Genomic DNA, 12,175 nt, shown 5'->3' with positions numbered 1-12,175 from the left:
CTTCTCACTTCCTCCCTGTAGTTACCTCTTCCTGTATACTCCTGCTGCCTCCCACCCCAAGCTATCTCCCTATACACACACTGCCCTTCTGTTCTCACACGGTTGATTGCTCCAAGGAGTGTGTCTATCTGATGTAAATGTTCACCCTATATGCCTATCTAGTGTTTGGCTGGAAGCCACAGGAGTGAGTTCACTTCCAGACCTGAAGGGTAAGTAGGGGTCATAGTCTCAGGGGTCTCGCCACGCTGTATTAGACCAGCAAGCTTGGTGTTTTTATTTTTATTATTATTTTAAGTTTTGTTCCACATTATTTTCCCACTCTATGCAGGATCTCCTGCATTGATCCCCCTCTGAGTGGTTGACAGTGGTAGCTGGATACCATCTAGTTCTTTTGGTCTCATGGTCAGATAGACTGAGGGTCACATGGTCTGCTAGTCCCTTGGAGTAATTGTTTCCATGTGTCTTTGCTTTTCTTCATTCTTCTTTGCTCTGAATGAGGAGAGACCATTCATTGCATCTAGATAGCCTTTTGCAAACTTTTAAGACCCCAGTCACTACTCACCAAAGTAGGATGTAGAACATTGTTTTTATGTAGCATATTATTTCAATTGAGCTTGATGTCCCCTGCAACCATGGTCCAAAGCCCACAGATCTGACTACTTGCTCTCTCAGGGTAGCTGGCTGTGGCCTAGAAGCCACCACAAACTTGTCCTTTGGCAGCTCTACTGTACACCCAGACATTCTTACAGCACATAAAAATATACATGTAGAAACATTGTCTGCCAACCCTATACATAGTTCTGGACACACTCCCACCATCTAGTTCTTCTGGTCTCATGGCAAAGCGGACAGTTGTTCCCTGTTGGTAATTAGACACACATTCCATATCTTCCTCCTATTCCTGACTCTCCTTTCTGTTGTTCCCGGAAAATAAAAGTTATTTTTGAGATTAGGAAAACCTTCACAAAGCTTGAATCCCATAAATAGGTGGCATATTGGCTACACCAAATATAGTCGGAATCTGAATGATTTTCAGATAAAATGATTAAAAAGGAAAAATTTTGACTGCTTTTTTGTAACGAGATGAGCTTCAGTCTATTGTTCTGAATCCCTCGGCACTATTCAGAAAAGGGAGAAGCAAGGTTCCCATCTGACTTGTTAGGCTGGATGGTGAATCCATTGGCAGAAGTCAGACCCTAGTGTGGTTAATGGTGCTGAAGATGGCAGCAGTGTTGGGTCCTTCCTGAGCTGCAAGCTCAGAGTCTTGAGTGGGCCCTCCAGTGGTGGAACTGCTTACCTGGGCCTGGCCTCCATCCTGCTACAGGATGGCCTGGGCCCATGACTCTGCCCATCCCCCCCCCCAGCCTCCACCCCTACAGGTGGGTTTGGACCCACATTCTCAGCACTCTACTGGTTTCCAACCAGGATTTTTTTAGGGCTTCCAGGGCCTTCGAGGTGGCTTAACAAGTGCTGGACTGCTTTCCAGGCTTTATGCTTGCCACGGGTGAGTCACCATTCTGTCTGCTGCTGGACTGGGGAGCCCTGATTGGGAGGTCCTTTCTGCTCCAGTGTTGTAAGTTTACCAAGTAATAAGAGGGCACAGCTTAGCATAGGTTGACTGATTACTATGCACCTGGTACTGTGCCAACAATCATATGTGAATTCTCATTCGACCTCAAACAGCCCTATGAGGTGAGGACACACTTTACAGATGAGGAAACTGAGGCTTAGAGTGACTTGGTAGCGTCCACAATTATACAATAAGGAGCTGAGCTAGACACTGAAACCAGGTACTACCCAGAGCACATGATCTAAAGCCCTTTCAAACAGGAACACACATGTATAGGACACATCTGGTATGTCTCTAAGTCTGTGAGTTGTACAACTTGACTTAAAAGTAAAGAGTCCATTCCTCAAAAAGTTAAACATAAAATTACCGTATGATCTAGCAATTCCATTCCTAAGTATATATCTCAAACAATTGAAAGCAAGGATTCAAGAAGATACTTGATACCAATGTTCACTGCAGCACTATTCACAATAGCCAAAGGTAGAAACAACCTAAATTGCCCATCAATAGATGAATGGATAAACAAAATGTAGTACATGCATACAGTGGAGTCTTACTCAGCTATAAAGATAAATGAAGTTCTGATATATGCTGCAACATGAATGAACCTTGACAAATCGTGCTGAGTAAATAAGTTTATCACAAAAGAATAAATATTGTGTAATCCCACTTATATGAAATATCTAGAATAGGAAAATACATAGAGATCAAAGCTTATTAGTGGTTACCAGGGGCTGGGAGAAGAGGAAATGGGAGTTACTGCTTAAGGAGCACTGAGTTTCTGTTTAGAGTGATGAAAAATTTTGAAAGTAGATGGTGGTGGTTGCACAACATGGTGAACATAATTCATATCACTGGATTGTACACTTAAAGTGGTTAAAGTAGCAAATTTGTTATATTTAACTATAATGCCTTTTTTAAAAATAAAATAAATTATAAGGTCCAATAATTTTTCAACCCATGTCTTATAGCTACAATTGTAAGTGATCAAGGGAGTGAGGGTTTAAGGTTTCAGGTTGTCAGTTTCATTGTAATCTTGAGCAGCATTCCTCTCATCTAAAGCCAGAGCCACAGGAAGGAAAGCCCATGGTCTCCTAGCACCAGGGTCCCTTGTGATGAAGCCACAGGCCTACTTCCTTCCAGATCACAGAGATATATATCTCCTTTTTTGAGGTAGGGCAGGAGAACAATATTCCAGCATAGTCGTACTTTAAGAACAGAAGTAAGGTCTTGAGAAGTAAAGTTTAGAAGGCAACCCAAATAGGTTAAAGGAGTAAGATGCATACTTTTGAGCCACCTGTTCACACTCTTTCTCCTCTTCCTTCCACCTCCCTGTCTGGGCAGGGCTATCACTGGGCTTCTGGGATAAGGTGGCTGACCATCCTGTATATGAGCTCTCCTTAGGTTGGGTACTTATCCCACACCATCCTGGGCAGGGGGCTGCGGGGGGTGGGGGGAGGCATTGAGCTGGCCAGTGTGACAATGACAAGTCTAGAAGGGCAGAATTTGGAGTGCCTCTGCTTGTCTGTCTCCACAGGTGGACAGCCCCTTCAGTTCAGGCAGCCCCTCCAAGGGCTTCTTCTCCAGAGGCCCCCAGCACCGGCCCTCCAGCCCTGTGTCTGCTCCTGTGAGACCCAAGACCAGTCCTGGATCACCCAGAACAGTGTTCCCATTCTCCTACCAAGAGTCGCCCCCACGTTCCCCACGCCGCATGAGCTTCAGTGGCATCTTCCGTTCCTCGTCGAAGGAGTCATCCCCAAGCTCTAACCCCTCTACCTCTCCTGGGGGCATCCGATTCTTCTCCCGCTCCAAAAAAAGTAAGCATTGATGCTATTGTTTCAGGTGGGTGTCAGGCTTGTGGGGCTTTTTCTACATGCAGCTGGTGGCCAGTGGTGCCTATGGGCCCAGGAGCTGGTGATGACGGTTGGTGACTGGGTAGTGGGTGCATGGGTCTCTGTCTGCCCTCCTGAGAACAAAACTCTTCAGAACGCCGATTCCACCTGTCATTTTACTCCTTTAGTAGCCTTCTATCAGAGACTCTTCCATCTGGTATGGCCTGGCCCCATGGGATCACTGTAAATATCCTTTGAGAAGCACAGTGTGAGGACAGCCAAGTGAAACCTTTGCCCCCAGCCTTCTCTGAAAAACAATAGTGACATGAAGCTAAGGTGAGGCCCACTTACCTGGGGCCAAAGGACCTAGACTTTGCTCTTGTTCACTGATATGTTCCACCACTCCCTGTGATTTGGTATTTGGGCGGTTGAAGTCTACCTGTCTCTGGTGGATCCTGACTTTGTTTGTATGGCCCTGAGCCTTAGAGAATGGACCTGGAGTTGATTTACTGGAGAAGGGGTAGCAGTAGGAAATGTGTGCTCTTTAAGATTGAGTTCCTTAGGCTCGTGAATGTCTAAGATCTGAGGATAAAATGGTCTCAATTGAGCATAGTTGATAATATGAAATATACCAGACAAAACTGTGAAGTAGATGGGGTTCACCAGCTCCTTTCTTGATTTTTGGTGACTCTCCCTACTCTTCCCAATTCTCTCTGCTGACTTGAAGTGTTCCTCTTAGGGAAGACAGTGATTTAGAAGACACATCTGATCTCAAGCCTTAGAGATTTTGTGTGTGTATTCCTTTCTTTCTAGTTTATGCTTGCATTCAAAAAGACCTGCCTGTATGTCCCCAAAAAATATTTGTTGTAAATCCTAACCCCTGTATCTGTGGTTATAATCCCATTTGAGAATGGCTTTTCTTTGTTATGCTAATGAACAGGATTAGTGTAGGGTATATCTTGAGTCCATCTCTTTTGAGCTATAAAAGAGACTAAACAAGCAAGCAAAGAGAGAGAGAGAGAGAGAGAGAGAGAGAGAGAGAGGGTAAGACAGATGCCAAGACACATGGAGATTTCCAAGAAATCAAGAAAGCAGAAGCTGAAGAGACAAGGACCTTCCTCCAGAGCCAACAGAGAGAGAAAGCCTTCTGTTTAAGATGGTGCTCTGAATTCAGACTTCTAGCCTCCCAAATTGCTAGAAAATAAATTTGTTTGTTAAAAAAAAAAATCAACTTCCTGGTTAGGGCAATCCAGTTGACTCTGACTCATAGTGTCATGTGTCAAGCAGAGCTCAAGTGTCAGAGTAGAGCTGTGCTCCATAGAATTTTCAATGGCTGATTTTCAGAAATAGATTACCAGGCCTTTCTTCTGTGGCACCGCTGGTGGACTTGAACCTCTAACCTTTTTGTTAGCAGCTGAGTGCATTAACTCTTTGCACCACCCAGGGACACTCAGCCTGAAAGACAAGATCCCAAGAGAAAAATTTCAGTCCTTATGACTTACAAAGGAAAGGAAACAGGGAGGGATATCTCCTTTCCTTTTCTTTTTTTTCCATGGTGTAGGCTGTGTTCGTTGTATTTTTGAAGTTATTCCCATGATTGAATACTCCTCTGACTACTCACGAGTCTGACTATAACCACAAAAACTACAACCTAATTGAGGTTCAACCTGTGGTCCCATGGCCCTCGTGGCAGGTGACTGGGTAAATGAGGGTAAGAACCCTGTATACAAAGCCTGTGAGGGGCCAGTGCATTCTCATACTGTGGCCCTCATTCTCTGGCAGCACTTGTTTACTTGATGGGCCCTTGAGATGCCCTTGAGATGCCCTTGAGATGATCCTCACATGTTTCTTCAGGTACCACATCTACAAGGAGAGAGCCTCAGGCCTGACCTCAACTGGGATATCCTCTTTCTTTAAAAGGAGTACCATGGCCATGCATTGATGACCATAGTACTAGGTCATAGAGGAAAGGCCTGACTCTAAACTGAATTGCCAATTGGAGTATGAAGGATGAATGGACATATTGGTGAGCCTGTTAACACCAGGGAATTTTCTGAGGGCAGAAAGGGGCAAACAAGAGACCATGTCTGGGATCTGGGGAGATCCAGCAGGAAAGGGTCAAGCTCTGACCTAGAGCCCTTCTGAAGCACATCCCCTTGCAGGCACCATGTCAGGGCTGGGATGGCATATGTCCTGAGAGTGGAAGGTTAGCCCTGAAGCCAGCCCCTGACCATGAGATAGCAGAGTCCTAGGACCCCACTGAGGGTAGTAATTTAATAAACAAACTATTTGGACATGCTATTGATTTGGGAGCCAGAAATGGTCAGGCAAGGGAGTTTCTACCTCAGTTAGGTGTGCCCCATACTCAGAGGCTTGAGACTGAAACGCAGGCTCAAGAGCAGCAGACCACCCCTACCCAGTCCAGCCACATCTCTGTGTGTCAGCACTCCCAGGACTAAATTGGCTGCTTGACTGATTCTGTTGAAGTAACTTTTACATGAATTTGGACTCAGCTAAGTACCCCCAAAAGGCTCTCAGGGCTCAGATGTCTGTGAGGGCCACATGGAGCCCAAGTGAGGCATTCATAGGCCCAAGGTGAGCATCTGTGCACAGAGTGGCTTGCCCAAGTCCTGACATAGATGTGGGAAGCTGTGGATAGGATCCAGTACATGCCTCTACCAGGCATCTCTACCTACACAGTCTGGAGGTGGGAGGGGCTCACATTCTCTATGTGAATAGGAAAAAGAGTCCTGGGGCTCATCCTTCTTTCTATATAAACCAATGAAGACACCTGTGCCTGTGGGGCTGGGCTATCTCCTGGCCCCTCTTTATATGCACCTGCAATGCCATGGCAGGAGCTCTGGTGGCATAGTGCCTATGACATTCATGGAGGCAGCACACTTTTCTCAAAGTCCACATGCTTTCACCTAACTATGAGACCTTTCTTCTCATCCACCTTGCATAAACAATTTCTAGAGATTTAGACTCAAAATACTTGTATAAAGAAAGGGGAACAGGGCCTGATTCAAGACTGCAGGCTTTTTACCCACATGGAGCACATACACCTCAGCAGTGAGGGTTGGGAGGGAGCCTCAGGCTAATCAGCCTGCTCTCACAGTGCTCTTTTGGTCTTGACCAAGATATTTTGCCCAGTTTTTCAGAGCAATGCCTCAAACTCCTCTCTGAATCTCCTTTGCATGGTTTTGGGGGTAGGAAAGCCCTGGAATGTTGTGAGGCTTAGGACTCCTACGTGGATGGATCAGGTTGGAGTGGATAATCAGGTTCTGGAAGTAGAGAGGAACCTTGGGGGTGGGGGAAGAGGTGGAGGTGAACTCTGATGAGGTGAACATGGATGTGGAGTCACTGTCACCAGGGATGGGGCCTCAGCTCATTCCACCCTTTAGTCACCTTTTTCCTAGAGATTTGGTACTGCCTACTTCCCTGTTATTCTTTTTTTTCAGTTCTTTTCCCCCTGCTATTTAAGATCTGAGCCCAATAAACCATTTGGATTTCTTAAAGTCTTTTTCCTTTTCATTGTCTTGATTTATTTTTGACTTTTAGATGTTCATCCCTGTTCAACTGTTTTCTTTTAGCCTTTGCCAGACTTTCTGACCAACAGATAAGTACAGCTAGAAGGGGATGTAAGGGAACCATTTAGGGAAAGAAAACATCTGCATGTAATGATTTAGATCATATATGTAACTCCTATATTTAAAGACCACCACCTGTCTGTCAGTTTTTTTGTACTGTGTTGGCTTTCATGTTGCTGTGATGCTGAAAACTATGTCACCAGTATTTCAGGGTCACCCATGGTGGACAGGTTTCAGCAGAACTTCCCAACTAAGAAGGACTTGGAAGAAAGGCCTGGCAATCTATTTCCAAAACTTAGCTAATGAAAGCCCTGTGGATTACACTGTCCAATTACCAACAATCATGAATATGGCACAGGACTGAGCAGTGTTTTGATCTGTTATACAACATGGCTGTGAGTTGGAGCTGACTTGACAGCAATTTACTACAACAACTTTTAAAAAGGACTAAGATTGGATATGGGAAGTCAAAGGAGAATTGTGCTTCTCACAGGAATTCACATATTTTTGAAACTATTCATTTATGGGTAACTAAAATTGAATACACTTAAAAAATCTGTCAAGAGTGCAGGTCCAAGCTTTGGGCAGGCTCACAATATGGTAAGAGGTGGCAGGGCTTGGCAAGGATGCCTGGGGATAGCTGAGACCCCACCATCAGTGCCACACTGAGAGCTAAGAGGGGCAGTTAGAATATGGCAGCAGGGCTGAGAAGGAGTTTGGAGAAGTGAACAGAGAAGGGTGTACACTTATTAGCTATATGTGAAGGTAGCGGGGGTTGGGCACATCTGAAGTTGCCCATCCCCTCTGCTGGGTAGGAGCCAGAGCTGACCTGTGGGTGGGGAGAAGGAGAGACTGTCTGCACTAGGGGTTGTAGCCAAGAAGGGAAAAGGCCCAGAGGAGTCCGATGATGCCAGCTATGTCTTTGTTATGGTGACTTCCCTGTACTGGAAGAACCCACCCCATGCCCTGCTGGGTGTGTGCAAGCTCAAGCAGATTCCCTCTCTTATTTTTTAAGGAGACAAAGACCCAGGGAGGAAGGCAGGTGAGGTAGCAGAGTTGATATCCATCTTTTTCTCTCTCTCTCACTGGGGCAAGCTGAAGAGAGCTCATGGGGGCTGCACTTTCAGAGTGGGCCATCAGGACAGTGCAAGATCTGGCTGCTCTCAAGGGACATGCCAGGGGACCTTAGGACAAAGTTGGGGCTCAGGAGAGAAATGAGGAAGCCCCTGATTTCACTGGGCAAAGTTGCGGAGGCCTGGTGGAGGGACAATGCTTCCATGTCCTCTCGACTCTATACCCTAGAGCCCAGCACAGACCCTGCATTGACTAACCAGAGTCCACTCTAGACCTCCTCTCTGTGTCCCACCTGTGCGTTTTCAAGCTTGATGACTGTTAGATGCTTCTTCCCAGGGCAGTAATGTGGGACACTACTAACTGTGCCACGACTGGGACTGTGCACTGTGCTGCCCCCACCGTTCTTGCAGTGCTCTGTCCAGAAGATGCTGGGAATGAGGTAACCACCTCCTTACCAGGTGTGGACATGGTATGGGGTGTCAGGCGTTGAAGGGACCAGAGTTTCTGCTCCCTGAGAGGCAGTTCATGCTGCTTTTCTCTGTTTCAGGATTTTAGAAAGCTGTTTAGAAAATATCTAGTTGGTATCTCTTGTAAGGTAATGGGTATTTCTCCACTATCCGCCAGGTAGCCTTGGTGGGCACTGGAAGATTATGTACGGACTGACCCTGGGCAGCTCATAGTACAAGACTGATTAGATGGGGTGGGGCTGTTGAGATCAGGGTGAGCCTGGTCCCCAGAGCAACTGCTTGTGTTGTTGCCCTGGAACCTCCTTGGCTTTCCCCAAAGGAAGCCAGCCCTGCCCCAGTCACTCAAGTGGGAAATTGCAGGTCTGTGTCCAGTTGTTGCCTGCAGTACTTGCACTCTGGTACTCCTTGGTTGAGAGGATCACTGATCTCCTCTCCACTTGGTTTTTCAGTTGTGCTTGGTGTGGGGCTTGCTTGAAGGACAGCAGTCTATCTGCTTTTCCTCATACTTGTAACTATATTCCTGGATCAAGGTACCCAGAGTATATATTGCTCCCCCTGCCCTAGAATGATTTCACAAAATTGAGCTGGAGATCATGGCCATTAGCCTGAATAGAGAATCTTTGTTAAAAACAGCCCCTACCTACCCACTGTGTCCAGTATAGAATATCATAAAGACATTGTGCATTACCCAAGACCCCTGGGAGAAATTTTCTGTCTGGTCTTGGTACCAAGAATAGCTGTAATTCTGAGCAACTGGATTGTTTTTGTCTAGAATGGACACTAATCATGTAACATCCCAGAGAACCAAATCTGTCAGAGGGCCATTAAAAGGGCTGTACTTCTAGTCTTACTTCTGATTCCATATTTGGTTCCCATCCTTACACTAGCCTCCCTTTTTTTTTTTTAACCAGAAAGGCAATTTGTTAGGATTTGGGGGTATTTGTGGAGTTCAAAGAAAAGCTACACAGCCAGCAATCAGGAAAAGAAAGAGCCAGGCTGGCCCTGGGGACTCAGCAGTGGGGACTTACACATCTTTCCTCTGACCTCCTAAAGAGTCCCAGTCTTCATGTTTTTCCACTTGACATTCTAAATTCCTCATGGCAGGTCTCCAATTGGCCCAGCTAGGGACCCCCAAAGGGTGGGTGTGGGAGGAGGCAGGATCATACAGCAGAGACAGAGCTTCAGGAATGTACCCCAGGGGTGGGCAGGAGGTTTCCAGAGAAGAGGCCGCAGCCAGCAACCCAACAGGTGACTATCACATTTTACTCCCTCACTGCCCAGCATTTGCACGTGCGCACGCACACACACACACACACACACACACAGTCCTCATATTTGCAACAAGGCCCTCATCTTACTTGATCCAATTACCCAGCATTCAATGGTAAGTGTGCACTCCCAGCATTGTGCCCCACCATTACACCTGGAAAGGATGGGGCTGTGGCCTTCTGTTTTCTAAGTCCTCAGTCTTGAGGTGCTGCCCATTTTGCTTCAGATTCTATCCTCATCCTGCCTTCTGTAACTTATCACTGTCTAAGGGATAAATATAGAATCTAAAGTTTTAACAGTTCCTAAGGCATTTGACTGCTAACCAGAAGACTGGTTGTTCAAACCCACCAGCTGCTCCACAGAAGGAAATGGGGCACTCTATTTCCATGAAGATTTATTGCCTTGGAAACCCAATGGTGTCGCTATGAGTCAGAATCAACTCAATAGCAGTGAGTTTGGTATGGTTTGAGGTGACACTCATATGTACTAAAGCTTGATAAACATTGCCATGTATTATTATTAGGGGGAAGGAAAGAGAGAAGATAAAAATTACAATCATTATCATTTAAAAAGAGAATTTAGGGGTATAAATCTTTAAACACCCCAAGAACAAGGAATGGAATACAGGGGGAAGCTATATGTCTAGATTCTACAACAGCCATGGAATCAGCAAGTACCTCACTGGTGTTCTTTGGCCAGGGAAGGCAAGCAAGCCTTGATTCTAGAAGAATCTTTTCCTTTGGTGGCTTACTTGTGTGGCGTTATAGTAGTCTTTTACCACCTGTATTGCTGGTCTACTGGAAACACAGTGGCAAGTTAATTCAAGCATGTCTCAGGGTTTTCATTTATACCCTTTCCAGCCCCACTGTTTAGTAGTAAACCTATTTCCCTTTGATCATCAGGGTCAATCATCCCAACTAAGAAATAACACTTTCTTCCCTTTTCCTCTAATACAGAGTTTGGCAAAATATAGCTCATGGACCGTATCCAGCCTGCCACCTGTTTTTGTAAATAAATTTTCATTAAAACACAGCCATGGCCCTTTGATTGTTATTTGTATGGCTACTTTATAACTATGAATAGTTATAAAAATTGAATAGTTATAACAGAGACCATGTGCCCACAAGTCTAAAATGTTTATCTAATTAATCCTCTTCTAGTACCTGAAGAGGGAGCTCTGGTAGCAAAGTGGCTAAGCCACTAGACTGCTAACCAGAAGGCTGGCGGTTCAAACCCACCAGCCATTCCTTGGAAGGAAGATGAGGCAATCTACTTCCGTGGTGATACTGCCTCGGAAACCCAAGGAGGGGTCACTATGAGTCGGGTCTGACTCGATGGCACAAAACAACAGTACCTGAAGAAGTCTAAGTGGCTGTGGGCAGTAGAATCTTCCAGTACAGTGAATCTTTATCTCTAAAAGAGTTTTTGCAATTGGATTTAGGATTATGTTGCCTTTGGAGGTGAGGAAGTGTCAGTATGTTCATGAACTGCATTTAAAAAAAAAAAAAAGCAAATAATGTTTTACAGTCAGTAAGGTATGGGCACAGAATGATTTGATTTCACTAATTACCAAACTTTCCTCCCTAATAACTTTTAATAATTATAAATTCCCTACTCTGTGCATGCTAAATACATTATATATAATAATTCTTTTCATCTTTGTGACATAGATTCTATGATATAGAAATGCTAAAACCCAATAGTGAAACTGCCTGTCTTATTAATTGCAAATCAGCTTTAAAAATATAGATAGGAAGGGAGCACAGGCTTGCCACTGCAGCAGGAAACACGGCCTTGGCCAAGTGAGTGATGTGGTGCTTGTCTTGGCCATACAGCATATCTCTTCCTTCTATTTGCCTGCATTATTTTGGGAGTATCTCTCTTATGTGAGTCTCACCACCCTCATTATTAGGTTTTTGGAGGCTTAATGATTATTCTGCTTCAATTGCTGCAATAGTGCAGAACATAAAACACTTTAATAGAGAATGCTTTTTCAACTTGGGTCTTTCTTCCTTCTTTCCTTTGAGTCCCAGTGAGCAAGGCATGTCATAGCAAGAAAGTCAGGCTAGGAAGAAGGTAGGAGGACTCACTGCTTGTCCTCAAGAAGCTCAGCAAGCATTGACTGACCTGAGGCATGAGTTGAAAAGTTCTAACCAGAATTGGAACATGAAAGCTGGTAGGATTTCTGTCTCTTTCCTCACATCCCTCAGTGGGGATCTAACCTGGAAAAATAGTCAACATAATGTACAACCAGTAAGACCAGGCATCTGACCATGAACAAGAGAATGGACTCAGCCTTAGCACTAGAGTTGCCTTTTTGTCCTGGGCATCTCCTTTTTGGGTCACCTCTTTTGCTGGGCAGTAGAGTTGTTT

At 45.1% G+C, this 12,175-nt stretch overlaps 1 protein-coding gene across 1 annotated transcript in view; it reads left to right on the top strand.

Annotated features, from left to right (window-relative positions):
- PRKAG2 (protein kinase AMP-activated non-catalytic subunit gamma 2) overlaps positions 1 to 12,175 on the top strand; it is a 619,849-nt gene that overhangs the window by 187,966 nt on the left and 419,708 nt on the right. Inside the window, exon 3 of the mRNA XM_007950134.2 lies at positions 3,108 to 3,387. Within this exon, the coding sequence (XP_007948325.1) occupies positions 3,108 to 3,387 (280 nt within the window). The remainder of the gene's footprint in view (positions 1 to 3,107; positions 3,388 to 12,175) is intronic.

Source organism: Orycteropus afer, unplaced genomic scaffold, assembly GCF_000298275.1.
Source record: "Orycteropus afer afer isolate SDZICR_OR568_19922 unplaced genomic scaffold, OryAfe1.0 scaffold00264, whole genome shotgun sequence".
In the NCBI taxonomy this organism is placed as follows: domain Eukaryota; kingdom Metazoa; phylum Chordata; class Mammalia; order Tubulidentata; family Orycteropodidae; genus Orycteropus; species Orycteropus afer.
This window is presented reverse-complemented; position numbering and strand designations above follow the sequence as displayed.